The sequence below is a fragment of the Aedes albopictus genome, chromosome 3 (assembly GCF_035046485.1).
Source record: "Aedes albopictus strain Foshan chromosome 3, AalbF5, whole genome shotgun sequence".
Classification (NCBI taxonomy): Eukaryota; Metazoa; Arthropoda; class Insecta; order Diptera; family Culicidae; genus Aedes; species Aedes albopictus.
The window spans coordinates 305,025,707-305,044,306 of NC_085138.1; the positions used below are offsets into that span (position 1 = coordinate 305,025,707).

The following is an 18,600-nucleotide window of genomic DNA, read 5'->3' on the forward strand; positions in this document are numbered from 1 at the left end:
GATCGACCTACGGGGAAGGTGTTGAGCAGCACGCCTCCACGTGATGAAATTCGCCTGGGTTTGCCTGCATTCAGTTTGATTCGCAATTTCCGTTGGAATTCCTGGAGATTGTTCATCGCCGCTTGGAGGTGACGATTTGCGGGTCTTTGTCCGACACCAGGAAAGCCGTGTTGTCCGTACATATATCGATCGTTGTTCGTTCGTCAGTTCTTGGGCGCGCGTCCACCTTCTGACCAGCCTGAACATTTATATCTCCTATATGATGATCTTGACCGCTATGATGAGTAGCAGTCGTATTCGCGTATGCGTGTTATGTCATCATTAGTGCTTCCGAAAATGGAAGATAAGTTACAAGCTGGTAGTTTTGAGTATGCGAGAATCCAACTTAAAACTTGAAAGCTACCCGCCTTATTGTCATCGGTTTCAGGAGATTTCTTTCCACAAATAACGCTACAACTGGTTCCAATTAATTTGCCCATTAAACTTGATAATGTTTTATTAGTTCACGGTTTGCTTGTTTATTAAACGATTTAATTCATGAATTTTCTGACATGTTCCGGTTCATCTAAGCAGTATCTGCTAGTGGAGCAGCAAAATATGTGAGACGCTCGCGAAAGGCGCCAAACCAGATGGGTTGTTGTAAGTAGAGTTCGTACAGAACCATATTTTCTCTTCCAATCCGGCGAACGCTCAAACGGAGATATTGCCGAATACTACGACCTCACCGTCGTTTCGCTTCATCACACACGCGAGATTTTCTTACAGTGTGTTTATGCATTTTTCAAATAAAAAAAAAACATCTTTTTTTCATGACGACGCTTCATCATACTCTCACAGATCGTAGTTTTTTGTTTGCCTTGGCTTCTGGATACCAAAAAATGTATCTGGCGTGTTTTACTTTTTCGTTTTATGAAAAATAGCTTCATAAATAAGAAGTGATACAATTCTTATGTTTTAGGATAAATAAAACATTTTCCTCCTCGACACTTTTTTTTGATTCGATTTCCTTGTCAATCAATCAATCAACAATAATGGTTGTTGTTGTTGTTGGTTTTTTTGTTTTCTTCCTAGAGAGGCGAGCGTTTGGTTCTCTGCTGTTTTCAGTGTTTCAATTTTCATATTTTTCCTAAAAATTCTCTTTCGACGCGGGATGGGCGTCGAGACGCGCACAAAACCTTCACATAAGGTTGCACAAAATGTTCCGAACGATCTTGGCTGGCCAAACGCCGTCAAGATCCTCCCTATAAGATTGTGTGTGTGTGTGTGTGGTTCGCTTACAAACAACAATGTATTACAAAGTTACCCGATTTGCTTCTCTGTTTTGTATGTGTGTCTTGTTTCTTTTTTATATTTGTTAATTCGGTTGTCATTTTTTCACAGATGCGAGTTTTTTTCTTTTTGTTTTGTATATCGATAATGACTCTTTTGTTCGTTTTTGCTTGGCTGTTTCACCTGTCTTCTACGACGACATACTCTCTTTCTGATGGTTATCACAATATCACCCAATGGAAAGCGCAAGAGAGTACGGATCTTGCTTGTAAAACGAAAGTTTTTGTTTTGTGTTTCGGTAGAAGTGTGAACACAGCGCATTTGCCTGCGCATCCATGTTCTAGTACTGCGTTGGTTTGGTTGTGAAAGAAAGTTTTCTGGTTAACTTTTTTGTTTTATTGCAACATTTGTGTTGTTTGTGTTACGATACTCGAGAGAAGTAAATTTCTTCTGTTTTGTTATCATAGGTTTGTTTAATGATTCTAGCTTTATGAGAACTAAAAATACCACGTGGTTTTCGATCAGGAACAATTTGACGAATTTTAATTTTTCATTTCGTTTCGATTTTAACATAAAGTAAATTTCCTTCGTTTGTGTATCAATATGAATACTTTTGGCATACATTTCATTTTTGTGTCAATTGAATGTATTTTAAACACTTCTAACTAGTAGTTCTTAAACAACAATAATCAGTCAGCCAGAGTATGAACAACTCCGAATCACACACGAATGTATTGTTCTAGTACTTATTAGCTTTTGTAAATAACAAAAAATATAGTAGATTTGTAGGTGATATAACAAATGAAGGTGTAAAAAATGAGTTTTGATCCCCCGTCGAAAAGGGGGAGTTATACGAACTTGTCCTCTTACAACAAAGTGATGAGAAAAAGGAACGAGACGAGATTTGATACGATCACAGTTCATTTAAAGGCAATTTGGTTATGGTTATCCGTTCATGTTTTCTGCTGTAAATCTATCGTTCGATTTCGTGCTAGTAAATGTCATGTGGATGCCATGCATTCAATAACAGTGCGCGCGCTGAACGAGAAAGAGTCCCTCGTTTTGAAGCAGATGAAAATACCACTGCCGAGTGCCCTCTAGCGGGAAGACTAACAATCCACTTAGGTACTAGTGGTTGTTTGATTGCGCGTTGCTGTTCTACTATCTTTTCCTAAATTACTCTTTGTGTTTGGTTTTTGCTAGTACTTTTCTCGCATCATCATCGAGAATTGATGAAAATAGTCTCATCTCTTCATTTTTCTTGTATTTTCCGTAAAAAAAAAAGAACCATAAAAATGCCACTTTTCGCAACGACAGTGGCGCTATTCACGTTATCACACGTTGGATTTCCCCTATGTATGATAAATTCTAATAAAAATACAAAATAAAACAACAGTTTTTTCGGACTAGATTTGTGTGAGAAGGAAATCCATGCTTTTTAACTACTACCGGTATTCAACTGACGACTGTTGATTACTGTTATTTGTCCCCATATTTCCCATAAACAATTTGAACAGTTTGCATTTTTCATCTCTCAAATTGATGCTTAAATTAAAATTCGTCTTTTCATCATTCACTTTGCTCTCGTCAACTACGTTTTCGCGTCTATGTTTTTTTGCGTGATTCTTGTTTTACTTTTTCCGACTTTGAACAGGTACTGAATTGTGTATGTGTGTTTTCAATGAGAGAAAAACCTAACAACTACTGAGATATACCGCCCGAGAAGGGGGCCCAACACGCAGCAGTTTGCTTCTTTTAAAGGAATGTGGCCTCTAAACATTACTACATAGCCTATTACACAGATTCTCAGACGGAGCTGTGGACGCTTCGAATGCGACCGATTTTCGCCCGCTTTGGACTTGTTCGCATGCTTTTTCTCGTAAACATGTGTCACGTCTGCTGTGTTGTTTGTCAATGATACGCGCGCGAATTTACTTTCTCGACTTTCTCTCCAGGTTGCCGGGGGTTTAGCTTTTTTTTTTCTAAATTAATGCTGGCGCGATGTGTCAGATACGCGAAAGGAAATATTTACGAATATCACAAATTTCATTAAATAAAACAAAAAAGTTTTCAAGTCTCTTGCCTTCATTGTGTGTTTTTGTTCTGTTTGTTTGCGTACTTCAGTTTTTGTATTGTTTTCTGTTGTTATTATATCATTATCATTCTCACAAGTGACATCAACGTTTATCACACAAGTTTATATCTTCGCTTAAATCTTAGGCGCTCGCCGTCTCTAATTGCTCTTATCGATTTTTGCCTATCCGTTCTCATTAGTATTCTAGTTATCCACTAGTCTTTTACTCTTTTTCACGTTACGCTTCTCTTGGTTTATCCTCTTACTTACGTAGCAGATTGGTTTCCTTTGTAATTGTCTGTATTTCTTGTAAATTGCCACCAAACGTCACCGCGTTCCGGTGACGTCTGTCGGCAGTAAAATATTCTTTTCTGGAGAAACAGCTTTCTCTTCTGTTTCCTCACTTTTTTTGGGTTGCGTTGTATTCTGGTTCTGCTGTTGAAATTTTTCTTTTAGAATAAATTTTCTAGTTCCTGTGTGTTCGCTTTTTCCGGCGAACTTATCTATACGAACTCCGAATGCGCCCTTTTTTTGCGGTAGGTTACTTTGGCAAGATGGTCACCCCATACAGGTATTCCACCATGCCATTTACGGGTGTGTATGCGTGATGCATTCGCTTTTTTGCACACTTTCAATGCTTTGTACCAAACGTTTCACATACATACTTTGGATATGGAAAGGAGGGTAGTTTTGGAATTGTTGACTCTGTGGGGACCGCCCGGTGTCCCCGGTGACACGGATAGCTATTGGTGCGAAGTATTCCAACGCCAATAGAACCGATTTGTTAAACCCCTAATTTTCTTACGCACCGTGTCATACAATGAATACGTGTTTCGTGGAAGTGTGATTTTGTTCTTGTATGATTTCAGTGAATATTTAACGAAAAATTTAACTTCCTACTTACAGCTGCTAATCGACACGGTTATTCTTTTTCCGAATGATATCATTCGCGTTTTGCTTTATTGTAGATCGGTAATGTGGAGGACGGATCCGGAACTATTGCTTGTTATCACTCAAAAACCCAAGTTTACCAAAACTGATAACAGCATTAGTCGTGCATCTTGATGCTAAAATAATCCAAATTCAGCTCGCATTGCAAAAAAGAGTATTCAAAATACATAACTGGCGTTATACCATACGCCTCGCTGTTATGCCAAATAAAACACTATAAACGTGTATAAACTTAACAACCGAAATTTCGAATGAAAACTCGAAGATTTTGCTTTGAAATTTCCCTATTGATCTTCGAGTTTCTACCAAATCTCAAAACTTCTGTGCTTTTGGTTACAAATTTAAAAATGTTGACGAAATTCCGACGACGTTTAGTTAACCGTAGCCGTGCATTGCGGTCAATGACAGGCACGCTGGGCGTCAGCGCGGGGGAAGGTTTTACTACTTTTCATTCATTCATGTCCCACATTCCAAATTAAAACTCTGAGTATCAAAGTAAGCAAATGATCAAACTAACCTTCCCACCCATCACCAGGATCAACAATCAGCAAAACACTTGCAAAACCGAAAGAAAAATCCCTAACTTTGGTGGTTCAGTTCAGGTCGGACAAGAAGTAAAAAAAAATTAAACATCCTCACATCACCGAACTCATAACACAACGAAAAGGAACCTAATGAGAATATACACGTTGGAAAATGCATAGCGTTTGTTGTTTCGTCTGCTTAGGTATGAATATTTCCTCGTTCAATAAATAGAGATGTGTGTAAAACTACCAATGCCTGAATGCAATGTAATATTATGTTTTTATGTAACTTTATACGTGTTTGTGTAAGATTAAATTTGTTTTCTCTCTCGGCTTTCGAGTGTGTATAGCTTGTGTTTCTTTTTTTTACTGTGTGTGTGTAATTACGCTTACAATCTAACAAACATACGTGAAGGAGAGGGAAGGACCCCCTCTCCGGTCGCGTGGACCACCACCGACCACACTCGCTAAAAGACAAAACGTCCATTTTTTAATATATAATCGCTTTCTTGTGTTTATCCAAGCTTTCCTCAATCGGTTGTTGTAATTTCACATTATTTAGATTCACAATAATATTATTCTAAGATATTATTCCTTCCAATAGAATGAATGCTTTCACATAATAGATATATCGGGGAGAAAGTTGAAGTCCTTCTAAACGTTACGAAAGGTGAAAAAGAAAAACACACAGTTTGCGCAATGCCTAATTATAGGGAAGATTATTCTCTTCACGAAAAGAAAACGAACACCTTCCGTTGCGGTTAATAAGTTAAAAGTATGGAAATTAACGAGCTTTCTTGCTGAAAAATGTTTAAATTCTCATGCTTAGCAATATGTTGGTTGTATAAATGTGTTTGTATACCTTCGGAAGCGGCGAGCTTACTGCTGGACCGGTGGAACGACCGGAGGGGCCTGGGTTTGTTGGGGTGGCGGCGGAGCAGCGGCCGCTGGGTACGAGTAGTACGCAGCAGCGGCTGGAATTTGGTACGATGAAGTGAAAGTACCCATCGCTCCCTGAACGCCAGCCAGCGGATCGTATCCGGTGAATCCAGCCGTTGGAATGGTTTGTCCACCACCGACAGCAGCGGCGGCCGCAGCAGCCGCAGCTGCCAACTGTGCTGGGTACGGATTAGCCGATCCGGTCGCGTAGCTGTTGGTGAACTGTTGCTGCTTCGGCTGATACGGGGGACGTCCACCAGCTGGCTTCGGACCAACATCACCGTTGTACTGGTTGTTCGGATTATAACGGCCACCTGGACCACCAAGCTGAGTCTGCTGCATTCCACCAGCACCCTGATGGGGCTTGTTCGAATAGAAACGTGTGCCGGTATGGCCATTGAAGGTCTGCGGAGCTCCTCCGATCATTTGGTTGGAGAAATCTTCGTACTGATTCGGATTCTGGTACATCGTGTTCTTCGAATGGAATCGCATCTGCTGGTGAGGTTCGTACAACTGCTGCTGCGGTGGCGACTGCTGTGGCGTTCCGTTCTGTGCCTGATGCGAAGGAACCGTCTGGTAACCTCCAGTGTTCTTATTCCAACTGTTTTCACTTCGGTATCCACCAGGTCCGCCGTATTTGTTCGGTCCGGGATTGTTGAACCGGTTCGGTCCCATTCCATTGGATGGAGGACCTCCAAATCGATTCTCGAAAGGCTTCTTCTGGAACATCCTGTTACCTCCAAAACCGTTCTGATCCCGATTGTATCCTCCGGAAGTCAACGCACCTCGGACGTTGTATCGGCTTCGTCCACCCTTACCTCCTGGAGCCTGTATGAATAGAATTAGCAAAAAATGTAAATTGAAGCTAAACAACATTTTCTCCAAACGCCGCCTTACCTGTTTGGCCAAGTCGATCAGCTGCGCCGTCGGTTGCTGTCCTGCTTCCTCCAGAACTGAGAGCAATTCGCGCGCCTGCCGACCGTTGCCGGGCGTGAAGAACGTGTAAGCCGTTCCGTACGACGAGCATCGACCCGTTCGTCCGATTCGGTGAATGTAATCTTCCGAGGAATTCGGATAGTCAAAGTTGATCACATACTTCACGTCTTCCACGTCCAAGCCACGTGCGGCAACATCGGTGGCCACCAGAATGGTGCTCTTTCCGTGGCGGAAATCTTGCAGCACGTAATCACGCTCCGATTGGGACTTGTCACCGTGAATCGACGTCGCACCATATCCATCCCGGACGATATTCTTCAGCAGGTCTTCCACCTTCTTCTTGGTTTCGACGAAAATGATGATCTTGTTGTTGACATCGCTAGCAATTTCCTTCAACAGCGACAGCAGTTTGCCCTCCTTTTCGTTCTCCTCGCACACGTCCACAATCTGGTGGATGTTGTGATTGGCCGAAAGATTCAACGATCCGATGTTGATCTGGATGTAGTCATGCAGGAAATCTTCGGCCAACGCCTGAACTTCCTTGGGCCACGTGGCGGACCACATCAGCACCTGTCGATCCGGTCGGATTTGTTCGATGATCTTGCGAATCTGAGGCTCGAAGCCCATGTCCAACATACGATCGGCTATGTTTCATCAAGGAGAAAAAGAGGCATTTTTAATTATTCCAGTTCAGTGAAGAGAATTGTCAGACAAAAGAGGCACAAAACAAGCAACAAAGAAGGTGCGACGATTACTCTTTATCCCTATACTGGTAACAGATAATGACATGATCTCGAAATTTTTTGTTGCAGACAAAACGGAAGCTGAATTTGTTGCGTACTTTCAACTCGTGAATAATTAATTATTGCTAACCCAAAGTCGAAACTGTTTGATGATAGAGCTTCACCAGAGTTGCAGTGTTTACCGACTCGAAGTTACCGTTCGAGAATCGCAATGCAAGGCTTAAAAATCTCTAAACTCGTGGTGTACGATGTTAATCCCATTATTTTCAAGTTGGGACAAACTTATGTCGCATGGGTTTGTTTGTCGCAACAAATACAGGTTGCGACATTGTCATTATTGTTGCGCGATGGTTGAATTTTGATTCACTGTTCCAGTTGGATTTTCTAAAGCATTCAATAATTACCTTCATCGAGCACCAGGTAAGTACAACGGCGCAAATTGGTGATGCCCCGCTCGAGGAAATCGATGAGACGTCCAGGGGTGGCAATCACCACTTCAACTCCACGTTCCAAATCACGAACCTGCGAAAACACACAAATCCATCATCAAAACACAATCCCCACGAGCTTCACATTACAAAATCGTCCACCTACCTGAGGACCCTTCAGTGCTCCGCCGAAGATGCAAGTGTACCGAATCAACGGCTTCGAGTGGGTGCCAAAGTCCCGGACCACGGTTTGAATCTGCTGGGCCAGTTCACGGGTTGGCGCCAGCACCAACACTACCGGGCCTTCACCACGCTGCAGTGGCTTCTGGTGGGCGATGTGCACAATACCGGGCAGCATGTAGGCCAGCGTCTTGCCCGAGCCCGTCTGAGCGATTCCGACCAAATCCCGACCGGAGAGAGCGATGGGCCAGCCTTGAGCCTGGATGGCCGTCGGACTTGGGAAGCCCATTTTGTTGATTTCGTTCATGACAAAGTCGGGGAAGTTGCCTTCCTCAAAGTCCTGGGACGGATGGGGCACGCTGTTGCCCATGACGGTGATTTGCATGCGCTCGCGGAACGCCTGCACTTCTTCCGGTGTCCGAGCCATCACGTTCGGGTGAGGAACGTAGAAGTCCTTCTCGAATGGCTCTAGATCCTTCCAGATCGGCTTCACCAGTCCTTGTCCGGGGAATTTGGCCTTCAGCGACTGAATCTTGGCCCGTTCCTCTTTGCTCATGTTGTTGAAGTCCGGCTTCGGGCCGTAACCATTTCTGTTTCCGTACGAATTTGGCATGGAGTTGTACTTTTTGGGGCCTCCGAAAGCATCGAAAGGTTTGTCGTACATCGGCTTACCGTTCATCGCTCCCATTCCAGCTGGAGCGCCCGTGCCGAACATCTTCGGTCCACCAAAGTCCTTCTTTGGCGCCATTCCGCCGAGTTCTGTGGGACCACCGCCGTAGGTGTTCGGGCGGAACTTGTTGAAACGGCCGGGACCACCGGCCGGTCCGTTAGGTCCACTGCCATACATGGGCTTCGGTCCACCGAATCCGTTCGGATTGAAGGGCGGGATCGTGGGTGGTCCACCGGGTTTGTTCATGAAGTGTGGTTTGCCTCCGGGGCCACCGTTTCCACCGTAGAAATCTGGCTTATCGCCACGTGGGCGAAAACCTCCCGGATGGGGTTGTCCGTTTCCTTGGAACTGCATTATTATAGAGATCTGTGGATGGAGAAGATTGGAAGAGCATTACAAATGGCGGTCAAGTAAATAGAAGATTTCAAACATTTTTTTCGATTAGTTCTAAATTGATTGAATTACAGCGGAAGAGCCCAAAAGAGAAGCCCTGCCGAAATTGTTCCAAAGATGACTGAATAGTCTTTGCTGACCACATAAACGCCATGGGATAGGAAAAGGGTATTTTGGTGAGGGATTAATAGGGTGTTGGTATAGACTTGACGATATCAATGTTATTCATGTGCAAAATAATTTTGAAGCTCAATAGTGAATCGCATACCTTCCAAAACCAAAAAACATCCACAAAATGCCAAGCAAGTCACAGAAATCAAAAGCGCCCGATTGTTTATTTTGTCAATTATAACAAACGGAAACTTCTACCCTCTCCAACTCGCCAGTCACCCCGGAAAAATGTCCCTTCACTAACCCACATTGCCCATTCAGGGGTCTGACTGGGCCTATTACCCTCCCTCAGTTTGTAATATTCTCACCAACTTGGAATTATATTTTCCCGGCACATAAATTACATTAACATGCAAACCGTCGACCAATTCATCAACCGCATTTGGGAGAAATTTCGTGCCAGTTGCCAGTTGTCGATTAATCCACTAATCGAAAACATTCTGAACGACTAAAGCATCTGTGATATATATATTTTTTTTATTCTGTTTTCTTGGTTTTTTTTTTGACTTGCTAGTTGTATTTTTCCAAGATGTAAATATCAATGTTTGTTATATCAATTCTTTATGTTTTCTGTAATAACTATTGCTAAATGGTGTAGTTGTAAATGAAAAATCTGTATCTCTACGTAAGCCAATGACTAAAATATTTGTTTAAATAAATAAAAATAACAAACGGAATCTTCCACCCTCTCCGACTCACCAGTCACCCGAAAAAAATGTTCCTTCAGTTCTGGAAAATATATTATACCCAATTAAGCCCTTAATCGAATTGTCCGCGTGGTCTTGTAGTAGCCCTACTAGGTAAGAACCAGTCACTGCCATACATATTAAATGCTAAACATGACCCCATGGATAGCATTTGCATATGTAAAAGCTTTGCTGATATGACTTTCCTATTAGGCAATTCTCTCATCTCATGTTTGTCTTCAAAACCTTGTCAAGCTTAAGAAATTGAAGTTAATAAACAATACATTACAAGGTTTGAATTTCCACAGAATGAGATTATTCATTCGCACTACTACACCATAGGAGATAATATCACATTAGCTGATTACAGTACAAATGCGAAAAATCTCCCTTTTCCCCCTATCCACAACCCAGGGACGCGCCTTGTTGGATTTCGAAAGCCTCGGAGAATATTACAAATATTCAATGGCATTCCCATACACTAACCCACATTGCCCATTCAGGGGTCTGACTGGGCCTATTATCCTCCCTCAACTTGTTATATTCTCACCAACTTGGAATTATATTTTCCCGGCACATAAATGACTTCGACAAATGTTCGATATACTATGCAGCATCATGATCAGCATAACTATATCAGATTACGATGACTTGAAGATCTGATTTTTACAGAATTGTTTGCCATTGATTATACATTCAGCTATTCCAATCATTACTGCAAAGCACATCGATCGACCACATGCCTGAAATCAAAGCTCCCTGGAAGATATCATCCAAGCCCAGGGATAATGGCAACTCCGTATCCATGGGCTCAAATCTGCTAGATCAACTCCTCCATGATGGTTGGAACAATCGCCTGCATGAAAAGGAGGGTTCGTTACGTTTCGAGCAGTACACGAATCTTTTCCTTCAGCTCGCTCTAGGACTAACAACTGTTTTCTCACTGTTGGCACCGACGGATTAGTCCCGCACTTGTAGGCACTTCGTGACCATCTCATTTATTATGTAGAAAAGTTGTTCGTAGTCCAAACGAATGCCGAGCACAGAAGAAAGCTCCTCCGTCGGAATCGCTTCCTCGATTTCATATTGAATACAGCCGAAATTTTCCTCCATGTCGGGTAATTTCCGGATCCGATCATGAACTTCGAACGCCTGCGTTTTTCGCTCCGCTAGGTGCTTCACACTTGCAAGAACTCTCTTCAGCCTCAAAAAAACTTCTCCATGGAAACAGCGTTCACACAAAACGTTAACATCAAAGACCAAAATACAGCCAGGAACATCGTAGCAGACACCATCAAAAACAGGATAGCGCAGTAAGGTAAATCCAGACGAGACAAGGATTTTAACGGAACTTAAAAAGAAACCAGTATAATACATGAAGGCAGACAAAGGCAACGCGGTTGTTATTATGGACGAGAAGAATTAAGGTGAAACTGGAAGCATTTCCTCATTTTTTTGGTTTTTGATTTTTTATAAAATAACGAAGCAACATTTCCAAAATCGGTTTTCGTGCACATGTAGAGTATGGATCAAGGTATCTTCTGAATTTTTTTTAGATGGATAATGTGTTCCATTTTTGCAGAAACCATTTTTTTTGTGGATTTTTGTTCAAAAATGGTTTCTGCAAAAACGAAAAACATTTTCCACCACGAAAAAATATCAGGAGATACCCTGATCCATACTCTACATGTGCACGAAAACCGATTTTGAAAATATTGCTTCGTTATTTTATAAAAAATCAATAACCAAAAAGTGAGGAAATGGATCCAGTTTCGCCTTAAGACGAACAGATGGAGAAGAAGGTAAACGAAGGACCATACAGACATCTACGAGTAGACCCACTACCCGGACTAATTAGACTGACAGACAATACCCTGAAAGACTATAAACCCATCATCGAAGAGGCTCGTTTGAAGGAAGCGAACCCCATTCTTCCGCGGATCAAAGGTCTTCCTAAAATTCACAAACCGGGTCAAAAGATGCGAGAGAACCAAAAAGTTATTGGAATCAGGAACCATCGAGGAGGACGAGATGATGGTTTCTTTCGACCTCGCAGCACTATTCCCAAGTGTCCCTGTAAAGGATGCTCTTAATCTTCTCGAGGATTGGTTACTACTCCAAAAGTCTATTACAGATTAAGTAACCTATTATTTTTACCTAAAATGTATTGTCGTCGCGGTTGAAACCCGAAGTTTCCCCACACCCGACAATCGAATTTTCTCAAAATCCATACGTCAAACCTAACGTCGGACGTAGTGCGCTGGACAGCGGACCTGGCCCTTCATCCAGCGCACTGTTTCCGACGTACGTCCGACACACGGTTTAGGAGAAACATCGATTTTCGCGTGTCAAAAATTCCGATTTTCAACTGCAAGAACAATATAAAACGTGTAGAATGCGATGGATCTCTTCAGTCGAGTCAAATACAAGACACAAGACGACCTTACAGTTGAGGTCGAAATACGTATCTGTCAAAGGATGCAAAATTCTTAGTGGAATTCAAAGGAACAGTACTTAACACGATTTTCTTTTTACTTAACAAAACTATTGGAGCCAATCAAACGACGCGTAATGATTCGATTCGCTCAGTGCCGCTATTGTAGTTAGGAGATCCTGATTGCTGATCCGTATTCCAGCATTCATCTGACATATGCTGAGTATGTTAGATGCGAGTGTTACAGAACGCCCAAATCTTTAACACATTACATTGGACTCGTCCGATAGGCGTGTCGGTATCGAATAGCGTGTAGACGAAGGATACTGACTGCATGAATGCTTTTGGAGGAGATGCATGAATGCTTTTCAGGGTTCACGGTGGGATGATTAATGCCGTTTTTCTTTATTATCCAGTTCCAACCTGGGTTGAAACTGGATCAGATCAGAGTTTCAACCCCAACCCGACTTCGGTTTCGCTTGTACTAAAGTTTGTTTGACGTTGTTTGTTTACACATTTACCGTCAATCCAGTTCCAAGCCAGGTTAAAAAAGAAAAACGGCATAAGTGTACACCACGTTGACCTGTTTCTGAAGAATGCGACAGTCTGCAGTCGTACGGATACGCAGTAAGAGCTTCGACTGGAGTGCGCCAATTACAGAGGAATAACATTTCTCAAATCAGCGTACCAAATTTTGTCTGTGAGGCCGACTGAAGCCGATTTAGTAGACCTTCGTCGGCGACTTGGTCGGCGAATGTCAGGCGGGGTTTCGTGGAGACCCATCACCTTGCGGCAGATTCTAGATAAATTTCGGGAGTGCAACTTGCAGACCCATCGTCTGTTTACTGATTTCAAGGCGGCTTACGATTCAGTGAAAAGAAACGACTTACGGCAGATGATCGAAAATGGTTTTCCAACGAAGTCAATTAGACAGATTCGTGCGACGTTTGACGGATCGAAATCAAGTGTACGGATGGAAAAGTCGTTCATACCTTTTAAGAAGGCTACTGCGAGGAACACCTCAATGTCCAAGTACATGATTGTTGCTGGTCAACGCCGTTCCGGCCGTGACAGTGGAGACAAAGTGGTACTAGATGGTTAAAAGCTTGATGTTGTGAACGAATGTGTTTTTGTACACTGAGGATACTGCAACTCCGAAAATCATACGAATCAACTATGATTTTTTGCCACAAGAATTTCTTGCGAAAATCATAGTTACAAACTATGATTTTGGATTCAAAGCGCCAACTATTATTGTCATACTGTTACTGTATAAATTTCATAACACTCACGTATGAAAATCATACCGATAACGTATGAAAACTGAAACTATGTCATATGAATATCATACATATTTTTATGAAATATTTTGCTCAAATTAAAAAAAAATCGCAACCTGGAATCGAACCAGGAACGTCAAGGTTAGCGAGTGCGTGTTTTACTCATTCGCCCATCGACGCTTCGGAAGTTGAAGTAGTTAGAAGCCAATAAAAGGTTGTGTTGTTTTTTGACAATGTGTTTCATAACACATCTTATGATTTTCATACGATGCTTCTTATGAGATTTTTCATACGACTAGTCTTATGGATTTCGCTTTTCAATGTATGAAAAGCATACGAGAACTATGAAATGATAAATAAAAAGAAAATCGCGTTAAGTACTGTTCCTTTGAATTCCACTAAGAATTTGCATCCTTTGACAGATACGTATTTCGACCTCAACTGTAAGGTCGTCTTCAGTGTCTTGTACTTGACTCGACTAGTACAAGACACTGAAGACGACCTTACAGTTGAGGTCGAAATACGTATCTGTCAAAGGATGCAAATTATTCTTAGTGGAATTCAAAGAAACAGTACAGTAGACGTTCGATAAGTACAACATGTTTACGTTTCAGTTACCGAATGAAATTCGCTAACTGCAACGACTGACAGCCGTCAAACAGTTGTCAATCGCTGTTGAACGCAGCCAAAGTGCACTCAAGAACATCGCAATGCAGCTGTGTTGCATCCGAAAACATCGCAACTCTGTTGACGTTTTGTTTTTGACAGATAGCGGTGCGATAACTGCAAAATTGTTGCACTTAGCAAACTTCCGTAATAATTAGCGAAAAAGCCGTAACCAACAAAATGTACACAATTTGAGTAATTGCAGGAGTGCAAAGAAGCTAGATTTGTCTTCTAAATGCTCACAAAGTTGATATCACTTTTCTAACTATTGAAAATCACTGATTGAGTGAAAGGCGTAATCCCATTCTATTCCAAACGAACAAAAACAAGAATTACGCCTTCTACTCCTTTGTTTTGTTTGGTGTTTTGTTTACGAAAGTGAAAGGCGAAACTGAAATCAACACGTAAACACGGCGATAGTAGAAGGCGAAACTGAAATCAAAACGTAAACACGGCAAAAGCAAATGGCGAAATTCTGTCAAAATCATAAACAAGGCGAATAGTAAAAGGCGATTCTGAAAATGATATCGATTCGAGGCGCATAGTATTGGGCGAAATTAGCATTCTCAGGTATCAATTCAGGCGTAATTAAATAAATGCAATTTTTAGTGCAAAAAATATCAAATTCGTGCAGTGTTCTTAGAAAAACAAGAAACTATGTCAGAACTGTATCAATTAACCTTATTTAAGTTGAATTATTCTGTATTACTTATAAATAGGAATTAAAATTTGATCAGCAAAATTCGGTTGTTGTTTTCGCATTGTTATTGCTTTGTTAGTTACGCCCTATTCGCGAATTACTCCCGACTTGCAGTTGAAAAGCATTGCAGTTAAACCGTTTGCACCGAGCGAACGTCTACTGTACTTAACGCGATTTTCTTTTTATTTACAGATATTATCCTAACAAGCCCAGGTTAATCATCATCAATATGAAATAATGAAAATAATGAAAATAACGGATTCATAAGATGTAAACTATGAAAAACATACGAACAGTATCCTCAGTGTAGGTACTCCAGTGACGTGCGATAATGATGTTACGCGAAACAAAAGGCGAATTGTGGTAGCGGATCGGACTTTTTTCAATCTGCGAAACGAAGATAAAAGTCGCGTTACACAAGATGCTTCCGTTTTCCTTTATACGGCCATGAATAATGAACGTTGAAAGAAGTTGATCGGAGAGATTTAGGAGTCTTCGAACGTAAAGTGCTGCGAACAATACTCACTCGGCGGTAAACTGAAGGACGGCATCTGGCGGTGTCGCATGAACTATGAATTGTACCAAGTATATAAGGAGATGAGTTCAGCAGAGTTAGGAAGGGGGCGTCGGTTTCGTAGCAGACCGTGCGCATGTTGGCCTTTTGCAGTTGAAGAGTACCTGATACTGAACGTTCAAGGCGACTGAAATTGCGTCCTATTGACCTAGGACCAAGACCAGTGACTGGAGACGATTGCTTCATTCGGCGTAGACTCACCGCTACGAGTAACAAGCTAATCTGGTCATTTTCTTCTAATTAAGTTTTTAACCGCGATAACCGGACGGTGTTCGGAAACCGGTATCCCTACATCAGGGAATAAAACGCGCACGAATGTACGGATAAAAACTACCAGTATTCGCGACACGTTGAAATGGTACAACATAATTTAGTGGAGCCTCGTAGCCGTGCGGTTGGGGTCACCAAGCTTCTAATCGCACCATGCTGTGGGGTGAGGGTTCGATGAAACTTTTCGAGAGAATAGTTTTTTCTCCGTATGCACTGGTACATGCTCTGTGTGTCCTTTGTCTAGTGTTAAGTATCATTCAGTCTGTGCAGCCTTTGGCTGAAGACGGTGTCCGCATCTTTTACAATAAATTTTATTCGCGAGACGTAAACAATAACTAACTTTAATGGACAACAATACACAGACACAGAGCACAAACGATAACCAAGTTCAAATACATTGATGCGTTTCTATTGCATCTCGCACGACTGTAGTGCTATAGTGCTTTGGAAGATCGATCAACCTATTTCTGGCGACGTAGTTCACATGATTGTCAAACTTCGGCGCTTGTCGAAAAGCACTCCAAGATACTTGACTTCATAGTGTCATGTTGTTGGTTGGCCATTGGCCATGATCAACCTGCGAAGAAGGTGTCGAGCGTCCTCTTTGAGGAGAAGGGTTGAGTCGTTGAATTTTCCCTGCATTCAGATTGATTCGCCACTTCCGTTGAAATTTCGCCAAGTAACTTGTTGTTCAAAGCAACGTCAGAAGAATCATGCCAGTCATCTGTCCGATAGAAAAGCGTGTTTTACCTTTTGCGTGATGCGAGCAAGTTGGCTGCTCAAGAGATATATATATCGATCGATAGTCAGCTGGACTGGTGATTATTCTTGTTTGCCTTCGGGATGACTATAAACTTTGGCGTTCTTCCATCCGGTCGGAAAGTAACTTAAGCAAGACCATCCACGTGTTGGGAACTTTAGTTTTAACGAGTAAGGCCAGTAGTACATAGGGTCAAATATTTGACAAGGAAAGAACTCAAGAAACAACATCAGTTTGACACTAATGAAAATTTGATCGAGTCAAACAAGATGTTTGAGCATTGGTTTCTTTTCGGACAAATATTTGACCCTGTGTACTAGCAGCTTAACACTTTTCTTGGTGGGTGCTTGAGGCAGGTGTTCCACATTCTAGCCTTGCCTGGCGGATTTTAGACTTTTCAGCGTGCGAATGATTTGTTTCTCCGATTCCGGATAAATTCAGTGTTCACAGCTGCCGAAATTTCCGGATAGCCTAGCTTGTCGTTGTCATGAGCGGCAGCAAACGCTGCTGAGAACGCAACATGAATTAGTAATTCAATTGGACAATTTTCCTCACCTTGGCGTCCCTGATGTTCAATCTCTCTGGTGCCATTTAGGTGTTCATCAATGTGCTGCTACCACTTTTCAAGATTAGCCGTTTTTCTTCACAATCCAACTCCTGTCAAAAAGTCACATCCAAGTGTTCCAAGTTCTAATTGGATCTGCCATGTTTGATGTTTTCGGCTACTGTATGAGCAGATGACGGTTTCTTTTTCAGGTAGGGGTGCCTATAAAATCTCCAGAATGCATCGTCGCCATGTTATTAGGTTCAGTTTGGGAAGATCCCGTCATTTACTTCAACCTGCTTTCCGGCCCTAATGATTGATTTAGCTATATTATAGACATTCAACCCTTGACTGGTTCGTCATTCGGCCCTTTTCTTTTCTTTTTTCTGGAATATGGATATTGTTGGACAACTATTCTCGTTCACGGTACATAGATAATTAAAAAATGTGCTTGTTTATGGAAAAGAGCAAGTTGGACAGCAACCTTTATGTTAGGAAAATCTTAGATATGAATGAAAAGAGATAATTCTAAATTAACAACACAATCCGTAAGTAACGGTGACAACAAGAAAGGGAAAATATCGATTTTTCCTGCATTATACTTTAGAAAACTGCAATGCTTACCTTCTCGTGCTTTCCCTTCCTCGCAGAGCCGACACAAAATGGGACTTGTTCGTTCGCTGCGTAGAGAACTGCCTTGTATTAAAACTGAGCTTTGTCCTCTCTGGTGTGACTGCTTCCTTCTAATGCGAATCTGCTTGACGCCGGTCCACAAATCTTCACTATTTCACTTCTTATTCCTCGCTGCGCATTGGCTTTCTAGTGCACTTTTTCCCCGTTTAGTTCTCTCGTCTGTCTGCTGCGCTGCGACTGTCGCACGAAAACACTTTCGCAGAGGAGGAATAGTTCCCGTCTGGCCTAGCGCTCCGCTTTGGGGTTGACACGAACACTAACACACACACACTCTCACTCACACGGTGTCGGAGTCGATCGAAGAAAAAAGATGGCGATCGGGAAGGTGGAAAAATTTTTCACTTCCAACTTGGTCACCTTGCAGATTGGGGTTTCGCGTTGCTCGGGGCGTTCACTTTCCGGTTTCACTTTACAGCTGAACTTTTGCGTTGCTGGAAAACGGTACTTTTGCGTCGAATTTAAGCTCTACTACTTCGACTTCCTCGCTGGAAAAATTGGTGTGAAAAAATGGAAAAAAAATCTTCCACTTTTTTCGGATGGCTTCAGCGGGAGCACACAACGCACACACCTTGTTCGGTCGAGGAGAGAAAGCCGAGAGACGAACCGAGTCCAGCCAGGCAGCCAGCAAACCTCGAAAAGTGCATCAGGCAAGAGCACGAAGCAAAGCCGAACGCGCCCGGCGGTGACAGCTGATTTCGCGAGTCCAGGACGCAGC

At 42.2% G+C, this 18,600-nt stretch overlaps 1 protein-coding gene across 2 annotated transcripts; it reads right to left on the bottom strand.

Moving 5' to 3' along the window:
• Positions 1–466: 466 nt before the first annotated feature.
• LOC109413090 (uncharacterized) lies at positions 467–18,501 on the bottom strand. Of its 2 annotated transcripts, XM_029857642.2 has the most exons (6): positions 17,817–18,501; positions 8,031–9,080; positions 7,841–7,958; positions 6,655–7,337; positions 5,681–6,585; positions 467–5,618 (listed from the first exon to the last, which is right to left on the bottom strand). In XM_029857642.2, the coding sequence occupies exons 2-5, from the start codon at positions 9,066–9,068 to the stop codon at positions 5,698–5,700; spliced, it is 2,727 nt and encodes a 908-aa protein (XP_029713502.1). In that variant the 5' UTR covers positions 9,069–9,080; positions 17,817–18,501; the 3' UTR covers positions 467–5,618; positions 5,681–5,697. The 2 variants fall into 2 exon arrangements, with proteins under 2 accessions (XP_029713502.1, XP_029713501.1); XM_029857641.2 differs by having other exon boundaries at positions 467–6,585.
• Between the last annotated feature and the right edge of the window lie 99 nt (positions 18,502–18,600).